The 16,162-nt window shown below is 48.0% G+C and overlaps 1 protein-coding gene across 4 annotated transcripts in view; it reads left to right on the top strand.

The window, feature by feature from the left end:
- Positions 1-15,156, top strand: part of Gemin5 (gem nuclear organelle associated protein 5) — a 48,960-nt gene extending 33,804 nt beyond the window's left edge. For 2 of the 4 annotated variants that reach the window (XM_036196280.1, XM_036196277.1), the window contains exons 21-28: positions 775-922; positions 4,583-4,702; positions 5,126-5,336; positions 6,827-7,081; positions 9,228-9,390; positions 10,031-10,523; positions 12,955-13,048; positions 13,605-15,156. In XM_036196280.1, the coding sequence (XP_036052173.1) occupies positions 775-922; positions 4,583-4,702; positions 5,126-5,336; positions 6,827-7,081; positions 9,228-9,390; positions 10,031-10,523; positions 12,955-13,048; positions 13,605-13,772 (1,652 nt within the window). In that variant the 3' untranslated portion in view covers positions 13,773-15,156. Of the gene's footprint in view, positions 1-774; positions 923-4,582; positions 4,703-5,125; positions 5,337-6,826; positions 7,082-9,227; positions 9,391-10,030; positions 10,524-12,951; positions 13,049-13,604 lie in introns of all 4 variants that reach the window. The other 2 variants (XM_036196278.1, XM_036196276.1) reach the window with 1 other exon arrangement.
- The last annotated feature ends 1,006 nt before the right edge of the window (positions 15,157-16,162 follow it).

The raw sequence follows: 16,162 nt of genomic DNA, 5'->3' as shown, positions 1-16,162 counted from the left end.
GAAGTTTGGTGAAATGGTGAAGGTAGATAAAGTACACCATGTTAGGAAATGAAGAGTTATGGCCCAGCTCAAGGAAGCAAGAAGAAAAAGTCCCCCTAAATTTCCCTTAAAAGACTACCATTCCTCCCCCACAAACATGGCCGGCTCTATTGGAGATGTCGCAAAAAAGATGGTGCCAGCCAGACATGGTGTTGCACACTAATCCCAGCTCTGGGGGGCAGAGGCAGGTGGATCTCTGTGAGTTCCAGGCCAGCCAGGGCTGTGTAGTCAGACCCTGTCTTAAAGAAGAAACAGCTGCTGAGAAGTGACAGCAAAAAAGCAACCGTATATCAAAATCTTCTTAGGAATGAGTAAGTTAGAGTAGGGGTGCCATGATTGACGCATCTCTCTGGCTGTGAAGTGGAGCCTTGGATGCTGTGGTGAACATGTAAGTGGGCCACATAGATCAGAATGCGTGGTAGGTCTCCTCAATCCAGCCAGAAGCTCTCTTTAGACCACATCCTCAGTGGAAGGCACGCATAGCCACGCAGTCTGTCACTGTCTACCTCTACCCAGAAGTGTTCCCTGAACTTCATCTCTTGTGTGATAGAGTGAGTCAAAGGAACAAATCCTGTTTCAGAGTATGGGTGTGGGGAGGGAGGTGGAGCAGAAAGAAGGGCTACAGTAGCATCTGAAGTAATGCCTGATGGTTCTGCCTGCTGGAGTGATGGAAACGGCATTTTAACTCAAATGTACCTCCGTTTACACACCCTCCTTCTTCCTTTTTTCTTTAAGCTGGCTATAGTGTGTGGCTGTGGGCTGTGGAAGCCTTTGCCAAGCAGCTGTGTTTCCAGGATCAGTATGTCAAGGCTGCCTCCTACCTGCTGTCCATCCACAAAGTATATGAAGCTGTGGAACTTCTCAAGTCAAATCATTTCTACAGGTCTGTACAGTTTAGGCCTCAACCAGCACCTGACGCACTGTGATCTAAACGTGTTGATGACACAGTGGGAACAGAGAAAATAGTTGGGGGCTTGAAGACTCATGAAGGGAGCTCCCCTAAAGATTGTCTTTATGTGTATGTTGTGGGTGTGTGCATGTGATCACGGCTGTCCATGGGGGCCAGGAACAGTGGATCCCCCTAGAGCTGAAATTACCAGAGGTCTTGGGCTACCCAGCATGCTGGAATCAAACTTGGGTCTTCTACAGGAGAGCAGTGAGTGCTTTAACTGCTGAGCAATTTCTCTGGGGTTCCCACCACCACTTCTTTTTTTTTTTTTTTTTTTTAAGGAAAAAATCCACCATTCCTGTCCTAGGGTTTCTATTGCTGTAATAAACACCATTACCAAAAGTAACTTGGGGGGAAGAAAGGGTTTATTTCAGCTTCCAACTGTAGTTGTAACTGCTGAGGGAAGTCAGGGCCAGAACTCAAGGCAGGAACCAGGAGGCAGGAACTGGAGCAAAAGCCATGTGCCTCTTGGCTTCTTCAGTTTGTTTTCTTACATAGCCCAGGACCAGCTGCCCAGGGTGGCACCACGTGCAATGGGCTGGGTTGTCCTATGTCAATCATTAATCAAGACCTACTTCAGGCCAGTCTTCTGGAGGCATTTTCTCAATTAAGACCCTCTCTTCCCAGATTTGTCTAGGTTTGTGTCAAGTTAGTAAAAACCAGCCAACACAGTTCTCGGTTTAGATGAAGGGCCGTCCACCGTTCTGTTGGGGGTGACTGATGAAATGAAGTCTCTTTCCAGTGGAACACTATGTCAGCCACAGTGGAGGAGGACCATTCTAGGCGACATGAGCTAGACCTTTGGTTCCCTGTCTCAGCATGTCTGCCATTAAGTGGGGATGTTTGAATCGGTGACATTTAATATTCATTTGCTATCCTTGGCTTGAATCTGCACATCTTGGTGTTTCTTGTTTGTCAAGTATATCTTTTTTTGTTATATTTTGGATTGACTATTTTTGTCAGGTTCCAGTACTGACTTTCAAGCTACGTCCTCTTAAATTTATTTGTTTATTTTAATGTGTATGGATGTTCTGTCCACATATTTGTCTGTGCACCATATGTGTGCCTTGTGTTTAAAGAGGCCAGAAGAGGACATTGTGTCCCCTGGAGCTGCAGTTACAGATGGTTTGTGAGCCACTGTGTGGATGCTGGGAATTGAACCCAGATCCTCTGGGGAAAAACAGCCAGTGCTCTTAATCACTGAGCCATCTCTCTAGCCCCTGACCGTTTTTGTTTTGTTTTGTTTTAATAGTGTGTTCTACTGGTGAAAACTCCCAAAACTTGTGTGTGAATGCCTATAATTTCACCTTCATCTGAAGAGATCTTTCCCAAATTTAGAATTCTGGATTACTTCCAGATGTGGTCCACACCTGCAACCCAGCACCAGGGAGAATGAGGACCAGGAACCTTGGCTGTGGTGATTCACACCTGTAATTGTAGCATCTCGAGGAATGAGAACCTGAAAGGACCCTATACTACAGATTTTCTTTCTGTTGTGTTGATGTCAATGTTTTTTGTTGATGTAGCCCAGGCTGGCCTTGAAACTCCTGCCTTAGTTTCCCGGGTGCTTCGATTACTGGTGTGCTCTCCACTGGCTGTATTTTCATCTGTGCTGCTGCGTGAGAACAGTGGAGTTCTCTCTGTTCAGGCCTTCCCTTATCACTGATTTTCAGTAATGTGATGTACTATCGTGAGGTTGTCCTTTTATTTACCTTGTCTGGGTTTTGTTGTCCTCCTTCAAGAGTGCTAAGTTTCGTTGTGGCTCACCTTGATCTTTGTGGAACAAAGTCTAATGGTGCTAACCTCAAATCTGTGGCCGTGTTGTCTGCCTCTGGAATGCTGGGATTGTAAACCTTCCCCTTACTTCAGAAGGGCTGGTGTGGGCCTCCTGCCTTCTGATATCTCTGTTGCAGGCTTTGCTTAATGAGCAAGTCACAACAAGCTCTGGGCATCATTCAGCTCCAAGATCCCTGATTGTTCTTTGTTCAGCCGCTCAGAGTTTCCAGCATGGCCAGAGACCCAGCAGGGTCCACAAGAGCTCTGGCCACCTCTCTGTGTGAACTGCTTTCTCCTCCTTTGTTTTAAAGGACTATGCCTAGAAGTAAAAGCCCCAAGTATTTCTTTTTTCTTTGATTTATTTATTTTCTTTTGAGTAGGATTTTCCTGTGCAGTCCTGGCTGTCCTGGAACTCGTTTCTCAGACTAGGCTGACCCTGAACTCACAGAGATCCGCCTGCCTCTGCCTCCCTGTGCTGGGATTACAGGCGTTGCTCTTTCGATCATTTTCGTCCTCCTACAGCTGTACAGTGACTGCAGCTCAGCATGAGCTGCACTTGGAAGATATTTGCCAAGTGACACATACTGACTCGCTTTGCTAGCAGTCCCACAAGAGTCCCTCTTTAGTCTCGGGTCACTTTCCCTGGAACAGTTTTCAACTTTGGGATGCTCTGAGTCCCCAGTGGCAGGTACACTTTTCTGAAAATCCCATTTTTAGGAAAGTGTAAACTTTATCATTGGAAATATAAAGTGACATGCTTTACTTTGTTCATTTTTGAGAAAATATCTGTAAAATACTCGAAGCTAAATAACTTATCTGTTAGTTTTATTTGTTTCTTGAGATAGGGTCTCACTTTATTTAGCTCGAGCTCACTATGTAGGCCAGGCTAACCTGCTGCTGCTGCTTCTGTGTGCTGGGACTAATGGTGAGCACCACGAAGCCTGCCGGTGCTTTGTAAGAAATAAGTGAGTTTTCTCGGAGAGCAGCTAGCTGGGGCTGGAGAAAGGACTGTGGCAAGGTGGGTGAGAGCGTGTGCCCTGCAAGCAGGTCACCCAGTGCAAAGCTGGGCGTGGCTGCCTGTGCCTGTGCCCCAGTGTCAGCAGCTGGGATAGAAGGATCGCAGGAGCTCATTGACCAGCTAGCCTGACTTATCTTAAAAGACATGGGGTAGCTCAGCAGGTAAGGCCTCTTACTGCCCAGCCCATGGACCCAGGTTTGATACCCAGAACCCATGCAGTGGAAAGCCTTACAGATCCAACCTCTTCTGCGGGTTACTTGGCCTACACACACACCTCATACATGCACAACCACACAGAGTCTAAAAGGAAAGTGAAGAATGATTTTTTTAAAAAAGTGTGTGGGGCTGGAGAGATGGCTCAGAGGTTAAGAGCACTGGCTGCTCTTCCAGAGGACCTGGGTTCAGTTCCCAGCACCCACATGGTAGGTCACAACTGTCTATAATGAGGTCTTCTGATGTGCAGGCAGACATAATAAATAAATATTTTTTTAAAAAGAAGTGTGTGTACAGTGTACACAGGCACAGACACTCACATGCAACACACACACACACACACACACACACACACATATTGAAAGTAAAGGCAGCTAGTCAGCCTGTAGTGTACTAGTGTACTCATACAGATTTCCCCAGAGATGACTGACATGGTTGGGAACAATGTCAGGAACAAAGCATTCTTGCCCTTTTGTGATGGTGAAGGTTGAAAATGCTGATGGAAGGGATTAGGGAAATTAACCATTTGGCTGCCTCACATGGAGGAACCTTTGCAGATTGACTGAAGCACCTGCTTTTGCCTTTAGAGAAGCTATTGCAGTTGCCAAGGCTCGGCTGCGCCCTGAAGACCCTGTCCTGAAGGACCTGTACCTCAGCTGGGGGTCCATCCTGGAGAGGGATGGCCACTACGCGATCGCAGCCAAGTGGTAAGCAGAGAGAGAGGCTCATTTAGTGTGTGCTTGGAGCACGACCGAATGGAAGAGCTCTGTGTAGAAACGGGGACAGCGACCGGAAATGTAAAAAGAAGGGGAGATTCAGCCCAGCTGCAGGCTCCACAGTTACCTGAATTGGCTCCACAGGCAGTCAGTCGATCTCGGTGGCAGACTTGAAGGGTACACCTGTTTCCATTGATGGGATTAAACAGAATGTGGGAGTGGGTCCTCTGTGTGGGTCAGTCAGCACCTGTGGAGGTTCAGCACCGTGTACAACTCGACAGCATGTGGCCATCCTGACCTCAGCCTCCACAAAGACAGCCGGAGCAGGGCCACCAGGATGCACACGCAGTCACAGAGACAGAAGAGGTGTGGAAGGGCGGTACAGCTGGTGACTGGGTTTCATTCTTGCCACAGCTACTTAGGAGCCACTTCCGCCTATGATGCAGCCAAAGTCCTGGCCAGAAAAGGGGATGCAGCCTCGCTCAGAACAGCTGCAGAGCTGGCTTCCATAGCAGGAGAGAGTGAGCTGGCTGCTTCCCTGGCCCTCAGGTGTGCCCAAGAGCTGCTTCTGGTGAAGAACTGGGTGGGCGCACAGGAAGCCTTGGGGCTGCATGAAAGCTTGCAGGTTAGTCTCTGGAGCCCCGGGGGTGGGGTAGGGTGGGGAGGGGTCCTAGGTCCCTCTCTGGTCAAATTAACCCCCAGTAGACAAATTTCCAGTTCAATAAGTGTCCTTTGGAAGTGTCCAAAAGCCATGGTGGCTACCCTATCTCACTGAAATACTACAACTTGCTCATTGCTATGTTTGGGTAAGAGATACAGCACTATTCAGTGATTTCTACTGTTTACAAGTTTGTGCAAACCATCTGAACAGCCACCAGTATGCCAGCACCTGGGCAGTGCCCAGGGTTCCTACATTAGCACTGTCTCCCTCCAGGGAGAGTGGTTAGCCTCTGAAGAAAGATCATGGTAAGTAACAGGCATGTCTGGTTTCTGGAAAGCTTTGTTCCTGTGTGGCTAGAAATGACTCAGGCCTGATGTAGCTCAGTGGTAGCTCATTTCCTGGCAGTCCCCAGGCTCCATTCCCAGCACTTGAGATAATAACGGCAGTTAAAGAGGAACAACCCCTATAACCCCACAAGTTGTGCAAACAGCCAGTTTCACCGACACGCTCGTGTTTGCGTGGTAGTGCTTTGGCCACACTCAGACTCCCACTGCCATCAGTTTTTTCTGATCCATGAGAACTGAGGTACAGTCTGTAGTCCAGGCTTACCATAAATATAGTATGCAGCCCAGGCTGGCCTCAAACTCAAAACCCTACTGTCTCAGTCTCCCTGGAGTTGGCATTCCAGGTGTGAGCCGCCTTGCCAGTTCTGACATAGACTGTTTAAGCTCCTCTTTCCCTAGCACAGGAATAAGACCTAAAAACAGTGCCCAGCTGAGTTTTTAGAGCCCAAGGAAGATACATAGGTGGTTAGCTTCCTCAGAACGGAAGATGGAGCCCCAGGGTGTGTTAGGTATAAAGTGACCAAGTCTGGGCAGAGTCGTTTATCTACAGCTAAGAAGGGCTTTCCCAGTACTTCTTGAGCACTCCATGATGCAGCATCCTCAACAAAGAAAAAAAAAAAGCTCTGTAGCTTTTTGGTCCACAGTCTGGGAGGGTCGTTTTGACTGGGTATGCAGATGCCCTCTAGGCTTAACTGAGGACTTTCCAGGGTGTGCCAGGTATCTTGTAGCAATGAGAAATCCAACAAATAAGGATTTTTCTAGAGGTTTTTTGATACATTTATTGTTGGTGGATTCCCTGTCAGACCTGCTTAGACACGGCCCCTTCCTGCCCAGCTCCTGAGTGCCCAGCTTGTCTGTTCCAACACCACTGCACTGTTGGCAGGAGAGGGCCTGATGCTACAGGGCTGAAGGGTGGACCTAGGTATGGCTCCCAGATAGAGATTGTGGATGTCAGTCAGGATCCTGTGTTATAACCATTTCCTGGACTACAGAGGCCCCTGCATGGCTGCTGCGCATTCCTTTTCACGTGGCTCCAGTGGGACAGCAGGCTCAAATGGGTGTGCATGTCATCTATGTTTCCCTGTGTCACACCCTGTTGTTGGATCCCAGGGCCAGAGACTGGTCTTCTCCCTTCTTGAGCTTCTGTGCCGGCACTTGGAGGAAAAGCAGCCTCCAGAAGTCAGAAGCCCCTCTTCCATTTACCACCCATGGGCCACGGGCTCTGAAGGAACCTTGGTGCAGAGAGTGACCAGTGTGTGGCGCAGCGCCTTCAGTGTGGACACGCCGGAGCAGTGTCGGGCCGCCTTGCAGAAGCTGCAGGATGTCAAGTATCCATCCGCAACAAGTAACACTCCCTTCAGACAGGTGCGCCATGGCCCAGCCCTAACAGGAGCTGTGTAGGGCAGGTGTTCTTCATCCCTCAGAAAAATAAGTAAAACAGTTTGTATCTAAAAAAAAAAAAAAAAAATACAAGGCAGTCGAGGCCTGGGAAGACCCCTCAGAGGAAAGCCTTGAGCTGTGTGTACATTTGGGACTCTCATTGTTTAATTTTAAAATACAAGAAAGTTTAAGGCTGGAGTGATGGCTTGTGGCTATGAGCACTGGCTGCTCTTGGAGAAGGTTCAGTGTGGATTATCAGCACCCATACACATCTATAACTCCAGTTCCAGGGGATCCAACCCCCTCTTCTGGCCTTCATGGGCACCAGGCATACACGTCATGCACAGACATACATGTAGGCAAAATACTACATACAACAAAGCTGAGGTCCTCCTGTTTTCCTCCTCTGTTTCCCCCAGCCCACTCACCCCAGCTCACCTGAGAGAGTCCCCGCCTCCAGGTTACCCATGCTGATGCTAGGGGTCAAGCTGACATACTCTAACTACTGTGTTCATCTTGGGGACATACCTCAGTTTGTCTGCTTTTTAAATTTTTAAATGAAAAGATTTTACTTTTGAGTAAGGAGACTTCCTCAAATGGTGTACAAAATGGAAAGCCTGTTTGCAGTTTCTTACAAAGATAACATACTCTTGCCCAGCCAGCCAAGTGACTGGCTGGTTCACGACAAGAAATGAAATCAGGAGGCCACTCAGAGACCTGCATACAAATACTTGGTGATGTTTAGCCCACAACATCCCCAAACAAAAGCCACACAAGGGAAGAATAGACCTCTGCATGGATCAGTGAGCCCCAGAACAGGCTGATAGTCCCGAGACCCAGGAGACTGAAACCGACTCCATTTACATGGATTCTAGAAAAAACTATGTGACATAACGAGGACCCCTCTGAGAGTGTGACATGAGGGAGGGTGACGGGAAGGTTGCTGTCACGTGGTCTTGTGTGACAAAGGTGTTCTGTGCCTTCATTGGGGTGGTGGCTATAAACTGCTTGTCAGAATGCTTCAAAGCTGCATAGCCTAAGGGCTGGTTCAGTCAAGTACGTAAACTGCTTTGAGTGAGGCCGTGTGTTTAATGCTAACACGACAGTTGATACCCGTGTTCCCGGGATCAGGGAGGCAGAAGCAGGTAGACCCCGAGGACTTGCTGTCAAGACAGTCCAGCCCAGCTGGTGAGCCTCAGGTTCTGTTCTGTGAGAGACCCTGTCTCGAGAAAATGGGGCCGGGTGATGGTGGCACACATCTTTAATCCCAGTGCCCAGGAGGCAGAAGCAGGCAGGTCTGGAGTTCGAGGCCAGCCTGGTCTACAGAGCAAGTTCCAGGACAGCCAGGGCTACACTGAGAAATCCTGTCTCGAAAAGACAAACCGATAATATGGAGAGTGACTGGGAAAGACAACTGACATTGTACCTCAGACTCCACATGCTAAAATGGATTGATTGGTACCAACTATTCCCGTTATTTCTGAAGATTTTCTTCTTTTCGTTTTGTTTTGAAGTTGGTCTCTTATAGACCAGGCTGGCCCCAAACTTCTTAGATAGCTGAGGATGATCCTCAAGTCCTGGTCCTCCTGCCTCCACTTCTGCAGTGCTAAGATTACAGGTGTGTGTCACCACACCAAGTCTTGTGCGTGCTAAGCAGACACTCAGGCAATTAAGCATAACACACACACACACACACACACACACACACACACACACACACATTTTGTTTTTCTAATTATAGCTTTTTAGATTCAGAAACTTAACTTACTTTGGGTTTTGTTTGTTTGTTTGTTTTTTGTTTTCTCTTACTTTGGTTTTGTTTGCAGTCTAAAGACAGGATGTTGTATAACCCAGTCTGCCTTTGATGTCACAATCCTCCTTCCTCAGCTCCCTGGGCATGCCAGCTGCCTTCACTGTTTGCATTTAGCACAGTGGTCAGTGCATCTCCTCAGAATGCTCAGACGTTACCACCAGACAGAGGGTGATTGATGGGTGGGAGGTAAAGACTCTCCAGAGTAAGCTGTTGTGTGTGACTGGTTTCCAGTACAGTCCCTAGCTGTGGGATCAGGCTTGTCAAGTCTCTGCCCCAGGAGGGTGTTAGTAGGTGAGTGAGACTCTGGCCTCTTTCTAGCTGCTGCTTCATGTCTGCCATGACCTGACCCTGGCAATGCTGAGCCAGCAGGCTGCCTCCTGGGAGGAGGCCGTGCCAGCGCTGCTGCAGGCCGTGCTTCGGAGCTACACCTCAGGGAACTTCACCCTCATGCAGGAAATCTACTCAGCCTTTCTCCCGGGTGGTAAGTGACCCATACACACATCGCTGCCTGGCCCTCCCATTACAGCACAGTGTAATCACCTCCGGTGGTGCTGTACTGGGAGGCAGGAGGGTCGCCACAAACTCTGAGCTGCATAGGTTGCGGAGAGAGCCAGGCCAAACCAAAGCACCTGCACTGGTGTCTTTTTAATTTTTTGAGACAGGGTTTCCCTGTGTAGCTTTGCGCCTTTCCTGGAACTCACTCTGTAGACCAGGCTGGCCTCCAACTCACAGAGATCCACCTGGCTCTGCCTCCCGAGTGCTGGTATTAAAGGCGTGCGCCACCACACCCAGCTAGGCATTGACTATGTGATTAGTCCCTACAATTCATCTCAGTTTTCAGAGCACAGTGTGCTTCATCCCCCATCCCCACCATGTTAGTGTGGCCCTGAATAATGAAACAGTAGTTTTCTGTCATGCTCTGAGTGATGTCACCTGTGGCAATGACTGCATTGTCCCAAGGCAGGAAAGGAAATGATGGGTTCTGTTGGCTTTGGGCAGAGGATATAATCCCAAAAGTTACATTGCTGTCCTTTCTCCTGGAGTGACCACACGAGGGTGAGAAGCCAGGTTTCTCACAGATAGAGAAATGCATAACACATCCCAGGGTCCTTTTCTTCTAGGCTGTGACCACCTACGAGACAAACTGGATGACCTCTCTCTTGCCACTGCAGCTTTCAAAAGCTTAGAGGCCTTTTTTATTTACGGGCAACTGTATGAAGTCTGGTGGTCACTCTGTGGGCCTGGCCCTGAGTCCAGCATCTGGGTGAAAAACACAGTCTCTGCGGAGCAGAAGGAGCCAGATGGCAGTGCCAGTGATAAAGACACAGAGCCTGGGGCTACTGCTCATCCACAGTCAAGTCAGCCTCCAGGCCCAGGCCTCAGGCTCAGTGGAGAGAGTGAGCGTTTACTTAGTGCCTGCAGAGAGCTCTTCTCAGAAAGGCACGCCAGCCTCCAGACCTCCCAGAGGACTGTTGCTGAAGTCCAAGAGACACTGGCAGAAATGATCCGCCAGCACCAAAAGAGTCAGCTCTGCAAGGCCACGGCCAACGGCCCCAGCAGAGATGACACTGGCCGGGAAGCAGAGCAGGCCCCTTCGCAACCTCAGAGCCCAAGGTAAGTTCAGATCTGGAACCATGGATGGCCCTGTTGTCCTATAACTGTGTCCAATATAAGTATATGATACCATTGACTAGGCCGCTGGGAAGCAGCAGACCTAGGTCAGACAGCTAATTCCAGCCCTTCTGAAGCCACTCAGTGCTCCATATACACCTGCAATAGCACTCAGGCTGAGATCACAGGTGTGTGCTACTAAGTATGCTTCCAGTACCTTTCATCTTGGTTACATTCCTCAGGCTAGAACCTAGTAATACCTAGAAATACCAGTAAGTTCAGAAATCTACAGAGGTTATATTAACTTTAAAAAAGTATGGGGCTGGAGAGACAGATTATAATTAAGGGCACCTGCTTTTTTTTTTTTTTTAAGACCTAAGTTCCTTTCCTAACACCTATCCAGGGGCTCACAACTGCCTGTAACCTTAGATCTAGAAGATCCAACACTCTCTTCTGACTTCCATGGGTGCCTGCACTATGTACATACCCACTCATAGAAACATGTTCCTACACATAAGTCATCTGAGAAAATGAAAAACTATATGCCTGCAATCCCAACACTCCAGAGCTGGAGGCAGAGGCTCAGAGGTAGTTCAAGGTCACATTGAATGTATGGCTACCTAGAAATGTGGGACTGTCTCCAAAGGAATTAGAAAATGGTCTGTTATAACTTGGAAATCCTAGCCACTGCTGTAGGCAGTTCAGGTTTGCTTTTTATTTGTGTATAAGACATTATCTTTCCCTGTGGCAGCCCTTCTGCCTCAGCCTTCCAAATGCTGGGATCATACATGTGCCCAGCCAGGTTTGCTTTTAGGAAAAAAAATGCTATAAAGCCCTCAGATCTGCTCTTCTTACCTTTGGCTCACAAGAGTCCTGTTGAGGACCTTAAGACACCATTCCTGGCTGCCTCTCCACTCCTTGGAGACCCCGGCCTGTCACACTTGTCTGCAGTCTTTCCTCTAACGCCCTATGTTCTATCTCAGGTGTTAGAAAAGTGGCATACCACATCTTCATAGGTGTGTGTCTCATCCCATTCTGTTGTCCTCTCAGTTTCTGAGCGGAAGTTACTTAGGCATAACAAGTGGCTGGCTTCAAGCAAGTACGGAGGACGTGACAAATGACCAATCAGTCATCCCTGGAGACACACAGGCCATGACACAGTGAAGGCTAGGTATAGGACTGAGTAAGGAGAGTCTGTCCCCAACAAGAGGAAGCCCTAGATTCCATCACCAGCATCATGGGCATGCTAGTGCATGCCTATAATCCCAGCACTGGTAGGGTAGAAGCAGGAGGATCAAGAGTTCAAGGTCATACTCAGTTACATTGTCTAGTTCAAGGCCAGCCTATGTGAGACCCTGCCCTTAAAAATAAAAGGAATCTACAGTGAAATACTACTTCATACCCAGTGTGCTGTGGCTGCTGCCAAGATTGGTGCAGCACAGCTTGACTCTGTCCTAGGTGAGAACACTGTGGAAGTTCCTCGGGAATTCGAGAAGGAGCTTCACTCTGAGATCCAGCTGCTCTACTCCTCGGTCACAAGGACTGAAAGCAGGGCAGCCTGGCATGGTTCTGCACGCTTCTAATCCCAGCACATAGGACCCCAAGTTAGCCAGTCTGGGCTACACAGCAAAATCTGTCATATAAATTAATACAGGGATGATTAAATAATTGAAATCCCACTATTTGTGTAAGCATCTGCAGCACTGTGCATGATAGCATTGACAGTGGGAAGCAGTCGAGTATCCAAGGACCTGTGGGCAGACCAGCAGAAATGGTATATTCAATCAGTGGGATACTACTCAGTGTTTACAGTGTCTAAAAAGAAGGAAATTGTGGCCTGTACTACATTTACTACAAGGCAGATGGCATAATGGTTCCATGAGACAGGAAGTGTGGGCTGCCAACAAGCAGAGATAGGCAAGGCAAGTTCCAGTTTCACAAGAGCTCTGGTCCTGAGCAGGTGTGGGAGTGAATGCCTTTAATTCCAGAACCAAGAGCCTAGTTTACAAAGCAAGTTCCAGACCAGCCAGGGTCACACAGTGAGACTGTCTCAAAACAAAAAGCTGTGGTCCTGGATGGTAGTGAGATTGCATAGCATGGTGAGCGGAAGTATATTTTTAGATGGTTGAAACGGCTTTAACTATTATTTTACCACAATGAAAACAGTGGGGGTTGGCAGGGTGCTTAGTGGGTAAAGGCATTTGCCACCAAGCCTGATGAATTGGGTTTCATTCCTGAAACCTACTTATGGAAGGAGGGAATCAACTCTTAAATGTCTTCTGACCTCCACATGTACACACTGTGGCATGCAAGTACAGCCGTGATCGCACAGGTGTATGTGCAATAAACAAAAGGTTTTTCTTTAACTGAAACATTTGGGGTAGAGGTTAGGTGAGCATATGTGACTTCAGTGTATTGTTGTTCTTGTTAGCAGAGAAGAAGGGAACACACCAGTCTCTCTCCCTGAATTAACCCGAAGACTCACAGAGGCCAAGGAGAGAATAGCTGAATTTCCGGAGAGTGTCAAGGTAAGGGTGTTTGGGGGTGCTTCGCCAACCCCAAAGGTATCTGCATCCACTGTCACTGTGTGTGCTTAAAGTTTTAGGATGCCAGAGTTGGGTGGTGGCTGTGCACGCCTCTAATCCCAGCCCTTGGGAGGCAGAGGCAGGAGGAGCTCTGAGTTTTAGGGCAGCCTGGTATATAGAGGCGAGTTCCAGGACAGCTAGTGGTATATAGAGGACCCCCCCCCCCAAAAAAAAAAGGAAAGAAGAAAGCACTTGGGCTGCAGTTGTCTCTGCAGTAATCTGTGACAGACTGACCACACCACAGGTTTCCTGCTCAGTCTTAGGGAAGACTGAACAAGAGTTAGTATGGTCGAGGGGGAGACCATTCAAGTCAGATGGGAGATGGTAGCGGGTGCCAGCACTCATGGAGAAGCTGTGTGTTGGCTGTGACTGGTACTAGGAGCAACTGTGTGAGTTGATTTGGGGACACTAGGAGACTCACTGACGAGGACATGCCAGCTACATCCATCTGTCCTTCTACACGCCCTTGCAGACACTGCCTTGTCTTGTCTTGTTTTAGGCCTGGCCCTTTCCAGATGTCCTGGAGTGCTGCCTTGTCTTGCTTCACATCGGGTCCCAGTGTCCTGGTGCCGTGAACCCTGAGATGCAACAACAGGCCCAGAAGCTCCTTCAGAAGTACGGCCACACTAGAACTTACAGAAGACACTGCCAGACCCTAAGCACATGAGCCTCCAGAGGCCATAAAGCAGTGTCACACAACTGTGACAACTTTCTCCTCAGTCACAGCTCACCAGGCCTCCACCCCATCTCCAGTGGAAAGATGCTGTGGTCCAACTGACAGCTGAGGGTGAAGCTTGATCCACTCACAATGGAGCCTGCCTGGTGCCTCCCAAGTGGTCTCCTGTAATGGAGCCAAAAGCCAGCAGGGTCACCCAGAACTCACCAAGACTGTTGTCTCAAGCCTTACGTGGTTTCCCCAAAGAGAAGCCTTTTATTCACCCCAAGTCTGTCTGTCCTAGGTGCAGCTGCCTTTATAAATCCCCACCATCGGAAGTGTCTCATTCTGTGGGAGGGGCACTTGACACACTTATCACTGTTGGGTTGGGGCTTCTTAATTATTTTGTTAGCTGGGCTTTCCCACCTCTCAAAGAGTAAAGGAATTAGCCCCGCCCACCATGTTGACTCAGAACATTAGGTCAACAGTGATTTTCTTTGTATGGAGTTGCTTCCGTGGACAGATGGCTAAGGCTATCTGAGAACAGAGCTGATGTCCTCCAGGCTGTGTGACATGACTGCAGTGGTCAGACAGCTCAGGAAAAATCACTCCTAGTGGTTCTTTAGTATTTGGGGTCATAAAACCCTTTGGTTGAGAGTCAACTAAAACCCAGCCTGGAGAGCAATGTGCATTTCCTCATTTTACATGTGCCTCCTGGGTCACTAGGCTTCCCTTGACACGCTGGAACCCACAGTATTATTTATTCCCCAGACCTGCTGCTAGTTACCACAGCCAGACAGCTGAGAGACGGATGCCTCCACTGTCACTGGTTTCTAGAACAGAAAAAGCAGACATGCTCAGGTTGGGTGGGCCAAGCACACTTTCTTGCCTCTCTTGAGGTCCAATGTGAAGGCTTCATCTGTGGGCAGCAAGAAATATTCCCCACTGGAACTCCATGGGACGTGCATCTTGAGGTATTTGTGTGTGCCTAGCTTTGAAATCTAAATGCTAAACCCAAAAAAGGGAACTACTGTACCATTATGTGAACTCTAGGAAGATGCATTGGTCTTAAAGGCAAGAGTCTTGACAAATGTGAGTGGGCTTGACTACGTAGAGGACTGGATAATGCCAAGCAACTTCATCTACAGAATGGGAAAAGTTGGTTCCCTCCACTTGAATAAAGAGTAGCTGGTAAACTACAGACTCACCTTTGTGATTTGCTGAAGCCAGTGTTTGTTGGGAGCAACCCTGCACACTGCATGCCACTTACTACTGGGAAAGAGCAGAGGCAGGAGGAATCTGAATTCAAGGGTAGCTTGGGCTATGAAGCAAGACCTTGTCTCAAAAATAGTAATGACAATCCAGTGGGCTAGAACGATGGCTTAAGAGCACTGGCTGCTTTTCCACAGGACTTGGGTTCAATTTCAGCCCCACATGGTGGCTTACAAACATCTATAACTTCCATCCCAGGGATCCAACACCCTCTTCTGGCCTCCACAGTCACTAGGCATACACATAATTCATAGATGTACACACTCAAAAAGAAACCTAACAGAACTACCCAATAGAAAATTAAAATGACAGCTGTTTTCCTCTTAAACTGCTCTTTTAAATAATGTATGATGTTATCAACTTGCTATCACTTGAATATTATTTCTGTATCCCTAGTTATGAGAACCACAGAGCCAGAGAAGCAAAAGTGTTCACTCAAGGTTCTAGCAGAAAGCATGTATTAGTAAGCAACCTTTTTTTTGGCGGGGGAGGGATGTCTTTGTCTAAAATAATTTGGTCTAGACTCATCCAGTTACCTTTTGTAGTTGTTGGGTTTTGTTTTGTTCTTTTAACTTCTTTTCTCTTTTGGCTCTTTGCTCTTTGGGGACCCGCCACCCAGCTCCCAATTAATCACACACAGAGGCTTAGTCTTTCTAATAAATGTCTAGCCTTAACTTGGCTTGTTTCTTGCCAGCTTCCCTTAAATTATCCTGTGTATCTTTCCTTCCATTCTTATTCCATGTCTGGCTGTGTAGCTGCATGGCTGGCCCCTGGAGTCTTCTCTTTTTCATGCCTCCATCTCTCTCCCCAGATTTCTCCTGTTTATTCTCTCTGCTTGCCAGCCCTGCCTGTCCTTTCTCCTGCCTAGCTATTGGCCTTTTAGCTCTTTATTAGATCGATCAGGTATTTCAGACAAGCAAAGTAACAGCTTCACAGAATGAAACAAATGCAACATAAAAGAATGTAACATATCTTTGTATCATTCAAACAAATGTTCCAGAGCATAAACAGATGTAACATCTTCAAATAATATTCTTCAGCACCTTCTCCCACTTTTTTTTAAGGAGGTGGGGGTTGGATTTTGTTTCTTCAAGGCGGTTCTCTGTGTAGCCCTGGTTGTCCTGGAACTT

The sequence above is a fragment of the Onychomys torridus genome, chromosome 8 (assembly GCF_903995425.1).
Source record: "Onychomys torridus chromosome 8, mOncTor1.1, whole genome shotgun sequence".
Lineage (NCBI taxonomy): Eukaryota > Metazoa > Chordata > Mammalia > Rodentia > Cricetidae > Onychomys > Onychomys torridus.
The sequence above is the reverse complement of the archived record's forward strand: the minus strand, read 5'-3'. Positions and strand labels throughout refer to the sequence as shown.